Source organism: Pinus tabuliformis, chromosome Q (genome assembly GCF_031772625.1).
Source record: "Pinus tabuliformis cultivar Carrire ecotype Pingquan chromosome Q, CPIR1, whole genome shotgun sequence".
Taxonomy (NCBI): domain Eukaryota; kingdom Viridiplantae; phylum Streptophyta; class Pinopsida; order Pinales; family Pinaceae; genus Pinus; species Pinus tabuliformis.
Genome location: NC_142296.1, coordinates 1126784031 through 1126801672, shown reverse-complemented (window position 1 = coordinate 1126801672; position 17642 = coordinate 1126784031). Strand labels below are relative to the sequence as shown.

The 17642-nt window shown below is 36.5% G+C and overlaps 1 protein-coding gene across 2 annotated transcripts in view; it reads right to left on the bottom strand.

The window, feature by feature from the left end:
- The window catches only part of LOC149223504 (uncharacterized), a 239862-nt gene that overhangs the window by 20821 nt on the left and 201399 nt on the right, over positions 1–17642 (bottom strand). For both annotated transcript variants that reach the window (XM_089385847.1, XM_089385846.1), the window contains one exon: positions 176–325. In XM_089385847.1, coding sequence (XP_089241973.1) covers positions 176–325 — 150 coding nt within the window. The remainder of the gene's footprint in view (positions 1–175; positions 326–17642) is intronic.

Sequence of the window (17642 nt, the reverse complement as noted above, 5' to 3'; positions counted from 1 at the left end):
TTCCTGGATTCCTAACGCATGTTTTGAATCACAATTCAAATTTGCAGCAACAGATTTCATTACTAAGTAATAAGAAGCAAATAAACATTAAAAGTCTAGAGAAAACTAGGCAACTATAACAGAAAGAAAGAGAAATTAAGAACAAATGTTGATTATCAATGGAAAAAAGCCCCACCTGATGCCCCTGATACAAAAGTAAACCAAGGGCTAGACAAATCAGGTCTTCTAGAAAACAGCCATTCCTTTGCGCCTTCTATGCATCCAAAATATGTTGCACCAGAAACCACTGATCCTGTCATGGCTGGGACTATTCCTCTGTAAAGACCTGCAAACAGTTGAAAGCATAGAATCAACATGAGAAAACAACAAAGTTCTACAATGAAATAGAAGATGGGAATGGAAGTTTATCATAAAAATTACGACATACAAGTAAAATCACTACATGCAAATGGCCCAAAATAGCATAAGATTACATCCGTTTCAATGGTTGCAAAACAAACATTTGAGAGATTATTATGTCTTTTGACTCTTCTTCAACAATGTTTCATGCCGATCGAAAAAGAAGATAAACATAAGTGTCATCTGTAGCTGGTAAAAATTAGAGGAAACGAGTCTTCTTGCAATTTTTGCCAGCTAATTGTAACATCTGGCCCTTTAAATTCCGTAAAACATGTGCAGGAAATAATCCTTTCAGAGGTAATTTCAGGCCAAATACATGTATCCGAACATAGTAATAAGTCCCTAATGGATTCATGGCATATAAAGATACATTCATAAGCATTGTTGGGTTTTTTATTTGAGTGTCTGCTTGAGTTGGCAAAGAAATTCTGCCTTTGACACTGAAACAAGGGCTTGAAGACAAACTATTAAGAGCTTCTTGCTCCCATGAAAAACATAAGCCGTTTAAAATGACTATTATGCACCTAACCACAACATCTTTATTATGCAATTCGATTTTATGTACATGAGACATTTTATATGTAAACTCATGATTTTGTAATAACGTTTGAGTCTTTGGTTTTTATCTTATCATATTTCAAGGATTGTAAAAGGTCCTATTCAAGTAACAGGGATTTACAAGTAGCTTGGGCTTTAAATTAGGATTTCACTTTCATTTTGCATAAATAGGGGCTTTCCCCTCTTTTGTTGCTTTTATCACTTCATTAACACAACCAACAAAGATTCTTTGGAGATCTCTTCCTCCATACAATTTAGATTTGTTTTACTGCAATCCACTTGGTCATGTGGGTGCCCCCAATTCCCATGAAAAACATAGGTGGTTTACAATGACTATTTTGCACTTAACCACAGCAACTTTATGATGCAATTTGATTTTATGAACATGAGCCATTTCATATGTAAGCTCGTGATTCTGTAATAACGTTTCAGTCTTTGCTTTTTATCTTATCATATTTCAAGGATTGTAAAAGGCTTTAAGTTAGCGTTTCACTTTCTTTTTGCATAAATAGGGGCTTTTCCCTCTTTTGTTGCTTTTATCACTTCATTAACATAACCAACAAAGATTCTTTGGAGATCTCTTCCTCCATACAAGTTAGATTTGTTTAAGTGCAATCCACTTGGTCATGTAGGTGCCCCCAATCTTTTCTTCTTTTTTATATCTATTTATGTTATAACTTATAAGCATACCAAATGATATAAATACAGTGTGTTGTCGCACGGATTGACACGACAACCCTCAGACCGGGGGCTGTCACTCTGATCCCCGATCCCTCCGTTTAAGCCTGTCTCCCGCGGCTAAGGGGGGTAGTCCCTGTGAGATGATGAGGACCTACTGTCGATCAGTTGGTTGGGAGACACGAGATACGATTAAGATAAGCACTAAAATGGTTTGATTAATTTAGCAGACCAGTGCCTTAAGAGATTGTTATTAAAACGATTACTTGTTAGATGATTATAGAAACATAAACCGTGAACAACAATCATTTGTCATCAGCTAAATCACAATGCTCTTAGAATGACCAAAACGATATCCAGCAACTGAAAATTTTAAAAAAATGAATGCTTTAAACCACCACGAGTCATAAACCATTAACCAGATATCATATTCGTATCTCGACTTGAAAATCCAGATCTCAGCGTGAAAGATATAACATGAAAACAACTGAATCTGGCAAAAATAATTTTCCGCAAATTTTTTTTTTAAAAGAAAATCTAAAAATGAAAACTAGAAATTATTCTAAAAACTAAACTATATTAAAAATAAAACTAAACGTAAATAAATCTTTTTTTTTATTTTTTTATTTTTTTATTTTCATATAATAAAAATCTATAAAAAAAACTAAACGATTTATTAAAAAATTTAAAATCTAAAAAATTAAACCAAAGTCTAACCAAACTAAAATCTAAAACACCAACTATACAAAAATATAAACTTAAGTCTAAAAAAAACTAATTAAAACCTACGACTAACCCTTTTTTCTTTTTTCTTTTTTTATAAAAATGCAATTTAAAAAAAAAGAACGTAAGGCAATCGAACTAAAACTAAAAAAATTGAAAAACCCTGCAATAGCATTCAAGCTACCCAACCCTACCTAAACTACGCAACCACGCAAATACCTTTTATATATACGATATCTGTGGCGAGTCTGCGAACGACGGCGGAGAGTCAATAACAGGTCAGAGACTGCGTGCGTAGAAAGCTATTTTCGCTGGAGAATGCTTGGCCACCGAGGATTTAACGTGCTGCAAACTATGACGAGGCGATCCACGGCTTTTACGAGTTGAGGAATACCAGAAGTCGTGGCCTGCTAATGGATTTCAGCTGGATCGACAGTGACTATGGCGGAATACCTCCACGCACGACACGGTGGGCTCAAGCCATGAAACCTCATGCGACCTTACCAGAATTCTAACAGCAGATAAATGGAAGTCTCAGCCACGTAAAATGCAACTTTGAAAGCACGCTTCCTCTGGCCCGATGACGCTATAGAAGTGCATAAACGACAGAGAAATCTCCCAAAAAAGACACAGTCGATGGCGCAGATTGTTTCTGAGATTATACAGGATGAATTCGATTTTAAGATCTGAGCTTCTCACTGTGACTGTTGGCGGCCAGAAAACTATTTGAAATCGATCCTTCTTTGAATCCCCTTCTGATCTGATATCTCTTTACAGCTTGGACTCCTCACATGCACGCAGACATTTTGCAGATTTAATGAGTGTTGAAAAACCCAAATCGTGGTGCAGGTGAAATGGCTGGAACGGTGTCAATTGAAATCGAATCTGAGCCAGTTCTGGGCACGGCAGCATCGATAAAGTGGTAGCTACTGACAGGGCATGGGAGCCACGGGTGAAATCTGATTTACCTGCCAAAAATGATTTCGAAATTTTTCATGTGATAAAATGAAACCTAAAAACCCTAAACCCTGATAAAAACTGCATAAAGCAAAAAAAAATTAAAACCCTAGAACAACTAATTTAATTTACAGATTTGGCCCCTCAAAAGCCAGATTCAGCAATAAGCACAAATATTTTAAAGAACAGAAATTTCAGACTGTCACTGTGAAGAACTTCAGAAAATCCCTCATGCAAATTAGAAAAATAAACCGAATGATAGACCCAGGATCAAATCCAACTGGGCTCAGCAAAAAATGCTTGCGGGAGTTGGCTGGTTCAGCCGAGAACTTCCCCTAACGCCCGACAGTCTTCTTTAGTAAGAGTTTTCCTACACAGCTCACTTCAACCATCAGTAAAGAGGGCAAAAATGCAGCTAGGTCTCAAAAAGTAATGGAGATACCTGCCATTACTCCAGAAACTCTAACAGCACTCAAACCCTAGCAAGTGAACAAGATACCTGTGCTCACACTACTCTACAATAAGCTATTATTAATGGCTGAAAATAAAATATGCAGAAACTTAAACAATCTCACAGCATTTCAAGAGAGTAACACCAGCAGGATATGGACCCCAAAGTCTTCTTTTATTAACCAGAAACAGATTTACAAGAGAGCTTCTTCAGTATCAGACTCACAGATCAGATGATCTGAAATGACCCCTAGCACCCTACTTAAAGGAAATGCCTCCAACGGCTAGTTCGAGTGATCCATGTTGAAATGATCTCGACCGTTGATGAAGATCAAGACATCTCTTGATCTCATCCGTCGATTTATTAAAAAATAATATTTTGCATGCATTCACTTAAAATATTATTATTTTATTATTTAGGGTTTTTGCTTTACTTTATAATTTTTTATTTATTTCATTTTTTAATTTAAAATTTTATTAATTATTTTATTTATTTTATTATTTTATTATTTTTATTCATTTTTTAATTTTTTAATTCATTTTAAAATGGATCATCGAACTAAGCCTTTGGAAAAATCTCCTAGGACCTAGGACTTATGACTCATGAGGGGATTTAAGACATTTTCAACCCTCAAGACACATTACATCATGACTTTTACAAATTACATCTTAAGGGGACACACCCACTTAATACAAACCCTCACAAAATACCCAGTTTCTGCGACACAACTATAATCTAGCAGATTAACACACTAGGATTCTCCTAAAGTTCTAATGACAAAATCCATCCCGGCTTTGGGGTCAGGTTTGAAGGAAAACTCTGCCGATCATGGATCGGTGAGACGAAAAACCTTCCGGGACGTAGATTACCATCAGAAAGTTAGGTCCACCTAGGCAATTTACATACATGACTCATGTCTGCTAAGATTATTTACAATTAATACATGCAGACTGGGTTTACAATCAAAATGATGAAACTGCTGATGACTGCAGGATGGCTCGGACACGTCGATCAGGTGCTGCCCCTTTTTGCCAAGAAAAGGGGGGGGTACTGCATGGGTAGTTGACCGGTAGTGGTCAACATCTGGCTCTACTTGGGGACACGTTGCTGCTTGCAAGAATGTGAGAATCCAGAATCTGCATCCATACAACACAAAAATAAGTAGCGTCCATCCAAAAATCATCATATATATTTAAGCACAAGAAGGATGAAAGCTCTTCATTTATTAACTATCTAGAAAAGTAAATTTAATCCTAAAAAATGCGGAAAAAACAAGGAGTAGGGTTAGAAATACGATACAAAAGATGCCCCAAGGCATCAGATGTGTTCAATAAAGTGAATACTGAGCATTTGCCTGCTTTCAAGCAAATCTGTGGGCTGCTTGTCGGATGTGCCATGTCCAATTTTGCATATGGTAGGACTTTCTCCTATCCGAAAATCAAGCTGCTCGCAGCCGTCTGATGCGTCAAATCTTCTTCTCATTTTCTTTCTCTTGCGCTTTTTCTTTCTGGCAGGTTGAATTACTGATGATCTGGAACTTTCTGTTTCAAAACTATCAGATGAAGTATGCGTGATATGTCTTTCCTTATTCTGCATCTGATCTTTATCATTCTTAAGTCTATCCGGATCACCTTCAATTAACCATCTTTCAATTGAATCAATAACCTCCTCATAATAGGATGGAACTTGTTGCAGCAAATGAGAAGGCTCCTGATCTATTGATGTCACCCGGTTTCTTTCATCTTCCAATTGCTGAAACCTTTGAACTTGTATTTTAATGGCATCCATCTGACTAGAGTGTTCAACCTTTATAGCACTGATTTGCCTGGCATGATTTTCTTCCATGTCTTTTATTACTTTATCATTCTTTTCCTTTATGTCCATCAAGCAATGCTGCATGAAATTTATTTTTTCTTTATGATTCGCTTGCATGTCAGCCAACTGATTATTATGATTGAACGTCATGATAGTCATTTCCTCATCCATAGTTAATAACTTGTTTTGCATAGAGTCAATTTCCCTATCATGATCAGCTTTCATGATCGCCATATTTTCCTCTAATCCTGAGATCTTACTTTGCATGTTTCCAATTTCTGTTTCATATTTAGTTTCCATGGCCTCAATTTCCTTAGCATGCTGATTTTGTGTGACCTCCAACTCCCTATTACGTTTTTCCAGGTGGGTGCATAAAGTTTTAACATCATTGATAAGACTAGTTTGATTGCTTTCCATATTTCTTACCAGCATCATTAGATCTTGTATAATTTGCTTTTGTTCTTCCCTTTCATTATTATTTGTCCCTGATTTTCCACTATGATGATCTGCAATATTTCCGGTTGATGACACATTCTGATCTTGAAATCTTTCTTCAACAGCTGGATTACTTTCTCTCTGTTCAACAATTTTAGAAGGCAAGCTGTTTGGATAACCATATCTATCTTTAAAAGCATCAACAATGTCTTCTAAAGAAGTGAAAGATTCCTTAGGAAAACTGTTAAACCAATTCAAAGCATCATCTTCTAAAGAAAGGACAAATAGACGCATTTTGATATCTTCATGATTAAACTGAGGGGGTCTGCAATATATGATCATGATGCGAAGAAACAAGTCTAGATGCCTGTTAGCAGCGATAGGATCACCATCTGAAAAAATAGGTAATTCAGGAATGGCTTCCTCCGGAAAATCATGGCGACGGTGAGTAAAACGACATGGTTTACATGAATAATCCATGAATAATAAGGGATGAAACGAATGATAGAACTAGATCTCTGCTCAAGAAAATCAAACGATGAAAGAAGTGGAGTCGCCACTTGAACAATAAACTTGATTCTAAGATCCGAGAAACAATCAACAAACAGATATGCGAGAGGCTTCTTGTCTGGGAAAAATAAGAAAATGGAGTCGCCACCCAAATAAGAAACAAACCCAAGAGATGCTGCTGATATGGGATGAAAAGATGCCAAAAATATTGAATCTGCAAGCTCAAATGAGAGATGAGAAAGATGAGAAGATGAATGAAAAGTCGTTGAAACACCGAGAAAAAAGTATCCCCGGCAACGGCGCCAAAAAATGTTGTCGCACGGATTGACACGACAACCCTCAGACCGGGGGTTGTCACTCTGATCCCCGATCCCTCCGTTTAAGCCTGTCTCTCGCGGCTAAGGGGGGTAGTCCCTGTGAGATGATGAGGACCTACTGTCGACCAGTTGGTTGGGAGACACGAGATACGATTAAGATAAGCACTAAAATGATTTGATTAATTTAGCAGACCAGTGCCTTAAGAGATTGTTATTAAAACGATTACTCGTTAGATGATTATAGAAACATAAACCGTGAACAGCAATCATTTGTCATCAGCTAAATCACAATGCTCTTAGAATGACCAAAACGATATCCAGCAACTGAAAATTTAAAAAAAATGAATGCTTTAAACCACCACGAGTCATAAACCATTAACCAGATATCATATTCGTATCTCGACTTGAAAATCCAGATCTCAGCGTGAAAGATATATCATGAAAACAACTGAATCTGGCAAAAATAATTTTCCGCAAATTTTTTTTTTTTTTTTTTAAAGAAAATCTAAAAATGAAAACTAGAAATTATTCTAAAAACTAAACTATATTAAAAATAAAACTAAAAGTAAATAAATTTATTTTTTTTATTTTTTTATTTTTTTATTTTCATATAATAAAAATCTATAAAAAAAACTAAACGATTTATTAAAAAATTTAAAATCTAAAAAATTAAACCAAAGTCTAACCAAACTAAAATCTAAAACACCAACTATACAAAAATATAAACTTAAGTCTAAAAAAAACTAATTAAAACCTACGACTAACCCTTTTTTCTTTTTTTTTTCTTTTTTATAAAAATGCAATTTAAAAAAAAAACGTAAGGCAATCGAACTAAAACTAAAAAAAATGAAAAACCCTGCGATAGCATTCAAGCTACCCAACCCTACCTAAACTATGCAACCACGCAAATACCTTTTATATATACGATACCTGTGGCGAGTCTGCGAACGACGGCGGAGAGTCAATAACAGGTCAGAGACTGCGTGCGTAGAAAGCTATTTTCGCTGGAGAATGCTTGGCCATCGAGGATTTAACGTGCTGCAAACTATGACGAGGCGATCCACGGCTTTTACGAGTTGAGGAATACCAGAAGTCGTGGCCTGCTAATGGATTTCAGCTGGATCGACAGTGACTATGGCGGAATACCTCCACGCACGACACGGTGGGCTCAAGCCATGAAACCTCATGCGACCTTACCAGAATTCTAACAGCGGATAAATGGAAGTCTCAGCTACGTAAAATGCAACTTTGAAAGCACGCTTCCTCTGGCCCGATGACGCTATAGAAGTGCATAAACGACAGAGAAATCTCCCAAAAAAGACACAGTCGATGGCGCAGATTGTTTCTGAGATTATACAGGATGAATTCGATTTTAAGATCTGAGCTTCTCACTGTGACTGTTGGCGGCTAGAAAACTATTTGAAATCGATCCTTCTTTGAATCCCCTTCTGATCTGATATCTCTTTACAGCTTGGACTCCTCACATGCACACAGACATTTTGCAGATTTAATGAGTGTTGAAAAACCCAAATCGTGGTGCAGGTGAAATGGCTGGAACGGTGTCAATTGAAATCGAATCTGAGCCAGTTCTGGGCACGGCAGCATCGATAAAGTGGTAGCTACTGACAGGGCATGGGAGCCACGGGTGAAATCTGATTTACCTGCCAAAAATGATTTCGAAATTTTTCATGTGATAAAATGAAACCTAAAAACCCTAAACCCTAATAAAAACTGCATAAAGCAAAAAAAAATTAAAACCCTAGAACAGCTAATTTAATTTACAGATTTGGCCCCTCAAAAGCCAGATTCAGCAATAAGCACAGAAATATTTTAAAGAACAGAAATTTCAGACTGTCACTGTGAAGAACTTCAGAAAATCCCTCATGCAAATTAGAAAAATAAACCGAATGATAGACCCAGGATCAAATCCAACTGGGCTCAGCAAAAAATGCTTGCGGGAGTTGGCTGGTTCAGCCGAGAACTTCCCCTAACGCCCGACAGTCTTCTTTAGTAAGAGCTTTCCTGCACAGTTCACTTCAACCATCAGTAAAGAGGGCAAAAATGCAGCTAGGTCTCAAAAAGTAATGGAGATACCTGCCATTACTCCAGAAACTCTAACAGCACTCAAACCCTAGCAAGTGAACAAGATACCTGTGCTCACACTACTCTACAATAAGCTATTATTAATGGCTGAAAATAAAATATGCAGAAACTTAAACAATCTCACAGCATTTCAAGAGAGTAACACCAGCAGGATATGGACCCCAAAGTCTTCTTTTATTAACCAGAAACAGATTTACAAGAGAGCTTCTTCAGTATCAGACTCACAGATCAGATGATCTGAAATGACCCCTAGCACCCTACTTAAAGGAAATGCCTCCAACGGCTAGTTCGAGTGATCCATGTCGAAATGATCTCGACCGTTGATGAGGATCAAGACATCTCTTGATCTCATCCGTCGATTTATTAAAAAATAATATTTTGCATGCATTCACTTAAAATATTATTATTTTATTATTTAGGGTTTTTGCTTTACTTTATAATTTTTTATTATATTTTATTTATTTCATTTTTTAATTTAAATTTTTTTAATTATTTTATTAATTTATTAATTATTTTATTAATTTATTATTTTTATTAATTTTTTAATTTTTTAATTCATTTTAAAATGGATCATCGAACTAAGCCTTTGGAAAAATCTCCTAGGACCTAGGACTTATGACTCATGAGGGGATTTAAGACATTTTCAACCCTCAAGACACATTACATCATGACTTTTACAAATTACATCTTAAGGGGACACACCCACTTAATACAGACCCTCACAAAATACCCAGTTTCTGCGACACAACTATAATCTAGCAGATTAACACACTAGGATTCTCCTAAAGTTCTAATGACAAAATCCATCCCGGCTTTGGGGTCAGGTTTGAAGGAAAACTCTGCCGATCATGGATTGGTGAGACGAAAAACCTTGCGGGACGTAGATTACCATCAGAAAGTTAGGTCCACCTAGGCAATTTACATACATGACTCATGTTTGCTAAGATTATTTACAATTAATACATGCAGACTGGGTTTACAATCAAAATGATGAAACTGCTGATGACTACAGGATGGCTCGGACACGTCGATCAGGTGCTGCCCCTTTTTGCCAAGAAAAGGGGGGGGTACTGCATGGGTAGTTGACTGGTAGTGGTCAACACAGTGTAATGTTTATCACTTCACTTCATCATTATAATTAAAAAGGCTTCATTACAGAGCTCCTCCTCTATATAATTTGGATTTGCAAGTGCAACCCAATCCAGTGCACAGATGCTCCCATCTTTTGTGCCTTTTTAAAATTTATTTCTGTCAATGAGTTTTACTTCTATTATATTTCCTATTTATTTCTGGTCACTTCTATAGTTGCAATTGTCGTGCCATTTTAGAGATAGGTACCTAGCAAGTTGTTATTAGAGCAGTGGTTAGAGATTCACACAATCAATCAAGCAAGGACACCAAAAAGAAGAGGTAGAACAGATGGTGATGCTAAAAACTGTTGGAACAAATATGTGACCAAGGGAGAATTTGACAGTATGTTCCTAAAGTTTGTTGAGAAAGTTACAGTTATTATTAATTAAGGGAATCAAAACCCTCCATTGAATGAATCTTGTTCACATATCACTTTGGAAGGCCCTGTTGTCGCGCGGATTGACACGACAACGCTCAGACCGAGGGCTGTCACTCTGATCCCCGATCCCTCCGTTTAACCCTGTCTCCCGCGGCTAAGGGGGGTAGACCCTGTGAGATGATGAGACCAACTGTCGACCAGTTGGTTGGGAGACACGAGACACGATTGAGATAAGCACTTAAAAGATTTAATTAATTTAGCAGACCAGTGCCTTAAGAGATTGTGGTTAAAACGATTACCTGTTAAATGATATAAAAATATGGACCATGAACAACAATCATCTATCATCAGCAATTGAGAATTTTTAAAAAAATGAATGCTTTAAACCACCACGAATCATAAACCGTTAACCAGATATCAATTTCGCATCTCGACTTGAAAATTTAGATCTCAGCATGAAAGATGATAATTCCCGAAAATAACTGGATCTGACGAAGAAAATTTTCCAAAAATTTATTATGCTTTCTTCAAATTTTTTTTTTTTTTTTTTTTTAATAAATAAAATAAAAGAAAAATAAAATAATCAAATAAATCTAAAGAAAACTTGAATTAAAATTAATCTAAAATCTAAAGAAAACTTGAATTAAAATTAATCTAAGTTAAAAAAAAATTATAAATGAGAACTTAACTAAAAATTAAAACTAAATCCAAAATCTAAAAAAATTGAATCTTTTTATTTTTTTATTTTTCATAACAAAATCTAAAACTAAACATGAAATCCAACTATATATAAAAAAAGGAAACTCTAAACTAACACAAATATCCTAAAATTATTCACGATACAATTTAAGCGTAATAAAAATGAAACTATGGAATAAATCTAAAATTGAAATTTAATCTATATCCTAAACGAAACTTGGATCTAATTAAAACTAAACTAAGCCTAAATCGAAATTGCATTCTAAAACGTAAGGCTAACAAATATATAAAAAAAAAAGGGGCATTCGTTATAATCTAAATGAAAAGAATTAAATCAAAACGTAAAAAACCTAAATACAACTCGTATGACCTTAGAAAATGATGAATCGAAACGCGCAAACGAGAACGACCAGGGCACAGCTAGCAGGCGGAGAGGGTTATGCAGGTGAAGCTTTGAGGTTGGACGACGGCAGAGAAATACCCACGCTGGATGCTGCGGAATGACTAGAGCCAACATCGACTTACCTGGAAAACGCTGATACTCAGCCACCGGAGGAAATACGTGACCTGGAGACTATCGACGTTTGGAAATGGCAGATAAATTGAGCCGCAGATCAAATCGAAATTAGCTGCCGGCGTGAGTAAGGTTTGATGCCCACGCGAATGCCCTTTTCACACCAAAAAAAATGCGATTTCTGCAATGCATATGACGTGGATCTCCTTGGATGCGGATTTGAGAAAGGGAACAGGTTTTGAATATGCACGGATCGCGGCTCAGACAACCCCAGCATGTGCTTCTGATTGAACCGATGCCTCCAAATTCACAACTGGATTCTTCAATACTATTTCATGCCAAATACATCGACGTTTTTTCTTGCACAGTCGTTTTTCAAAGGATCTGTTCACGCAGTAACTGAAACGATAAACCTCAGCTGATGAAGCGATTTGCCCAAGAAAACCACAGCGTATGCTTTCGGTTTCGAAATGATGCATGCTACGGCTTCGATAGCTGAGGGCTTTCCACTGTTTTTGATTTCATGTAATGCAAGTAATATTGACGATCAGGTTCCAGGAATGCTCTTCGACAGCTGACTCAAAAATTTGCTCTTGATAAAAACCCTGTAGCTGAAAACACAAAAATACAAAACCCTGCAGATATATGCAAAGTTTTAAAGTAAAGCCCTTCAAAAATTACCCTAATCGAATCTTCAGAAGAAACCCTAATGAAAACTGCCAAAAAATAAACTTGAAACCCTAGAACAGCTAATTAATGTACAGATTTTGGCCCCTACACAGCCAGATTTAACAATAAGAGCAGCAATATTTTCAATATATCAGAAATTCTGAACTTCACTGTGAACAGAAAGAGAATCTCTCAATGTAAAACAGAAAAAGAAACTTTGAATGATTAACCCAGGGAACAATCAGCTGGGCTCTGCACAGAAAAGCCAGTGGGAGTCGGCTGGTTCAGCCTAGAACTTCCCCAAACGCCCACCTGTACCTTTTACCTAAAGATCTCCTGCACACCTCAAGCAAACATCAGTAAAGAGGGCAAGAAATGCTGCTAGAATTCAAGGAATAATGGAGATACCTGCCATTATTCCAGAAACCCTCAACATTCAAACCCTAGCATGTGAGCAAGATACCTGTACTCACAATACTCTGAAAACCAGCTATTATTAACTGCTGAAAACTGAAATATGCAGAAAAAAAAAAAAAAAATAATCATCTCACAGCAATTCCGGAGAGTAACACCAGCCAGTTTTGAACCCCAAAGTCTTTTTATTAACCAGAAAATCAGATTACAAGAGAGCTTTTTCAGTCCAGACTCACAGATCAGATGATCTCAAATGACTCCCTAAGACCCTATATAAAGGAAATGATCCTAACGGCTAGTTCGAGTGATCCATGTAGAAATGATCTCGACCGTTGATGAGGATCAAGACATCTCTTCATCTCATCCGTCGATTTATTAACTTAAAATATTATTATTTTATTAGTTAGGGTTTTTGCTCCATTTTATAATTTTTATTTATTTTTTATTATTTTATTATTTTTATTCATTTTTTAATTTTTTAATTCATTTTAAAATGGATCATTGAACTAAGCCTTCGGAGACATCACCTAGGACCTAGGACTTAGGACTCATGAGGGGATTTAAAACATTTCTCGACCCTCAGGACACATTACATCATGACTTTTACAAAATTACATCTTAAGGGACAAACTCATTTAATACAGACCCTCACAAAACACCCAGTTCTGCGACACAACTATAATCTAGCAGATTAACTCACTAGGATTCTCCTAAAGTTCTAATGACAAAATCCATCCCGGCTTTGGGGTCAGGTTTGAAGGAAAACTCTGCCGATCCATGGATCGGTGAGACGAAAAACCTTCCGGGACATAGATTATCATAGAAAGTTAGGTCCACCTAGGCAATTTTACATACATGACTCTGATCTGCTTAGATTATTTACAATTCATACATGCAGACTAGGTTTACAAAAAAAAGATCAAGTTGCTGATGATGGTAGGATGGCACGGACATGCTGATCAGGTGCTGCTTCTTTCTGTCAAGAAAAAACGGGGTGCACTGCATGGGTAGTTGACCAGTAGGGGTCAACATCTGGCTCTACTTGGGGACACGTTGCTGCTTGCAGGAATGTGAGAATCCAGAATCTGCATCCATACAACACAAAAATAAATAGCGTCCATCCAAAAATCAGCATATACGTTAAGCACAGGAAAGATAAAAGATCTTCATTTATTGACTATCTAATAACATGAAAAGTAAATCTAATCCTAAAAACAGAAATGAAATGTTGAAAAGACAAGGAGTAGGGATAGAAATACAATACAAAAGATGCCCCATGGCATCAGATGTGTTCAATATAGTGCATACTGAGCATTTGCCTGCTTTCAGGCAAATCTGTCGGCTGCTTGTCAGATGTGCCATGTCCAATTTTGCATATGGTAGGACTCTTTCCTATCCGAAAATCAAGCTGCTCGCGGCCGTCTGATGCATCAAATCTTCGTCTAATCTTCTTTCTCTTATGCTTCTTCTTTCTGGCAGGATGAATTACTGATGATCTGCAACTTTCTGTTTCGAAACTATCAGATGAAGTGTGTAAGATATGCATGCTAAGTCTTTTTGTGTCTTGCATCTGATTTTTATCGTTTTTAAGCTTATCTGGATCACCTTCAATTATCCACTTAATGACCTCCTCATAGTAAGATGGAACTTGTTGCGGCAAATGAGAAGGCTCCTGGTTTCTCTTATCATCTGACCATTGTTGAATCTTTTGAACTTGTATTCTAATGGCATCCATCTGACTAGAGCATTCATCCCTTATAGCGCTGATTTGCATGGCATGGTTTTCTTGCATGTGTTTTATTACCTTATCATTCTTTTCCTTTATGTCCATCAAGCAATGTTGCATGAATTTTACCTCTTCTTTATGATTCGCTTGCATGTCAGCCAACTGATTGTTATGATTGAATGTCATAGAGTCAATTTCCCTATCATGATCAGCTTTCATGGTCACCATATTTTCCTCTAAGACTGACATCTTGCTTTGCATGCTTCTAATTTCTGTTTCATATTTAATTTTTATGGCCTCAATTTCCTTAGCATGCTGATTTTGAGTGACCTCCAACTCTCTATTACGTTTCTCCAGGTGAGTGCATAAAGTTTTCACATCATTGACATAATTAGTTTGATTGATTTCCATATTTCTTACCAGCATCATTAGATCTCGTATAATTTGTTTTTGCTCTTCTTTTTCATTGTCATTTGTCCCTGGTTTTTTACTATCATGAACTTGATCTGCAATATTTTCGGTGGATGACACATTTTGACATGAAGAATTGTCCTGGGATCTTTCAGCTGGACCTCCTATCAAATTACTTACATTCTGTTGCACAATTTTGGAGGAAGAAGGCAAGCTGTTTGGATAACCATATCTATCTTCAAAAGCATTGATAATATCAGCCAAAGAAGAGAAAGAATCCTTAGGAAAATTGTTAAACCAATTCAAAGCATCATCTTCTAAAGAAAGGACAAATAGACGCATTTTGATATCACCATGATGAAACTGAGGGGGTCTGCAATATATGATCATGAAGCGAATAAACAAGTCAATATGCCTTTTAGCAGCGATTGGATCACCATCTGAAAAAATAGGCAATTCAGGAAGGGCCTCCTTCGGAAAATCATGGAGACGGTGAGTAAAACGACATGGTTTAAATGAATAATCCATGATGAACAATAAGGGATGATAGAACTAGATCTTTGCTCAAGAAAATCAAAAGATGAAAGAAGTGGAGTCGCCACTTGAACAACAAATCTGATTCTAAGATCCGAGAAGCAATCAACAAACAGATATGCGGTAGGCTTCTTGTCTGGGAAAAATAAGAAAAATGGAGTCGCCACCCAAACAGGAAACAAACCCAAGAGGTACTGCTGATACGTGATGAAAAGATGCCAAAATATTGAATCTGCCAGCTCAACTGAGAGATGAGAAAGATGAGAAGATGAATGATTGTCGTTTGAAACACCGAGAACAAAGTGTCCCCGGCAACGGCGCCAAAAAATGTTGTCACGCGGATTGACACGACAACGCTCAGACCGGGGGCTGTCACTCTGATCCCCGATCCCTCCGTTTAAGCCTGTCTCCCGCGGCTAAGGGGGGTAGACCCTGTGAGATGATGAGACCAACTGTCGACTAGTTGGTTGGGAGACACGAGACACGATTGAGATAAGCACTTAAAAGATTTAATTAATTTAGCAGACCAGTGCCTTAAGAGATTGTGGTTAAAACGATTACCTATTAAATGATATAAAAATATGGACCATGAACAACAATCATCTATCATCAGCAATTGAGAATTTTTAAAAAAATGAATGCTTTAAACCACCACGAATCATAAACCGTTAACCAGATATCAATTTCGCATCTCGACTTGAAAATTTAGATCTCAGCATGAAAGATGATAATTCCCGAAAATAACTGGATCTGACGAAGAAAATTTTCCAAAAATTTTTTATGCTTTCTTCAATTTTTTTTTTTATTTTTTATTTTTTATTTTTTTTTTATTTATTTTTTTTTTAAATAAAATCTAAAAAAAAAAAAATTATCAAATAAATCTAAAGAAAACTTGAATTAAAATTAATCTAAAATCTAAAAAAACTTGAATTAAAATTAATCTAAGTTAAAAAAAAATTATAAATGAGAACTTAACTAAAAATTAAAACTAAATCCAAAATCTAAAAAAATTGAATCTTTTTATTTTTTTATTTTTCATAACAAAATCTAAAACTAAACATGAAATCCAACTATATATAAAAAAAGGAAACTCTAAACTAACACAAATATCCTAAAATTATTCACGATACAATTTAAGCGTAATAAAAATGAAACTATGGAATAAATCTAAAATTGAAATTTAATCTATATCCTAAACGAAACTTGGATCTAATTAAAACTAAACTAAGCCTAAATCGAAATTGCATTCTAAAACGTAAGGCTAACAAATATATAAAAAAAAAGGGGCATTCGTTATAATCTAAATGAAAAGAATTAAATCAAAACGTAAAAAACCTAAATACAACTCGTATGACCTTAGAGAATGATGAATCGAAACGCGCAAACGAGAACGACCAGGGCACAGCTAGCAGGCGGAGAGGGTTATGCAGGTGAAGCTTTGAGGTTGGACAACGGCAGAGAAATACCCACGCTGGATGCTGCGGAATGACTAGAGCCAACATCGACTTACCTGGAAAACGCTGATACTCAGCCACCGGAGGAAATACGTGACCTGGAGACTATCGACGTTTGGAAATGGCAGATAAATTGAGCCGCAGATCAAATCGAAATTAGCTGCCGGCGTGAGTAGGGTTTGATGCCCACGCGAATGCCCTTTTCACACCAAAAAAAATGCGATTTCTGCAATGCATATGACGTGGATCTCCTTGGATGCGGATTTGAGAAAGGGAACAGGTTTTGAATATGCACGGATCGCGGCTCAGACAACCCCAGCACGTGCTTCTGATTGAACCGATGCCTCCAAATTCACAACTGGATTCTTCAATACTATTTCATGCCAAATACATCGACGTTTTTTCTTGCACAGTCGTTTTTCAAAGGATCTGTTCACGCAGTAACTGAAACGATAAACCTCAGCTGATGAAGCGATTTGCCCAGGAAAACCACAGCGTATGCTTTCGGTTTCGAAATGATGCATGCTACGGCTTCGATAGCTGAGGGCTTTCCACTGTTTTTGATTTCATGTAATGCAAGTAATATTGACGATCAGGTTCCAGGAATGCTCTTCGACAGCTGACTCAAAAATTTGCTCTTGATAAAAACCCTGTAGCTGAAAACACAAAAATACAAAACCCTGCAGATATATGCAAAGTTTTAAAGTAAAGCCCTTCAAAAATTACCCTAATCGAATCTTCAGAAGAAACCCTAATGAAAACTGC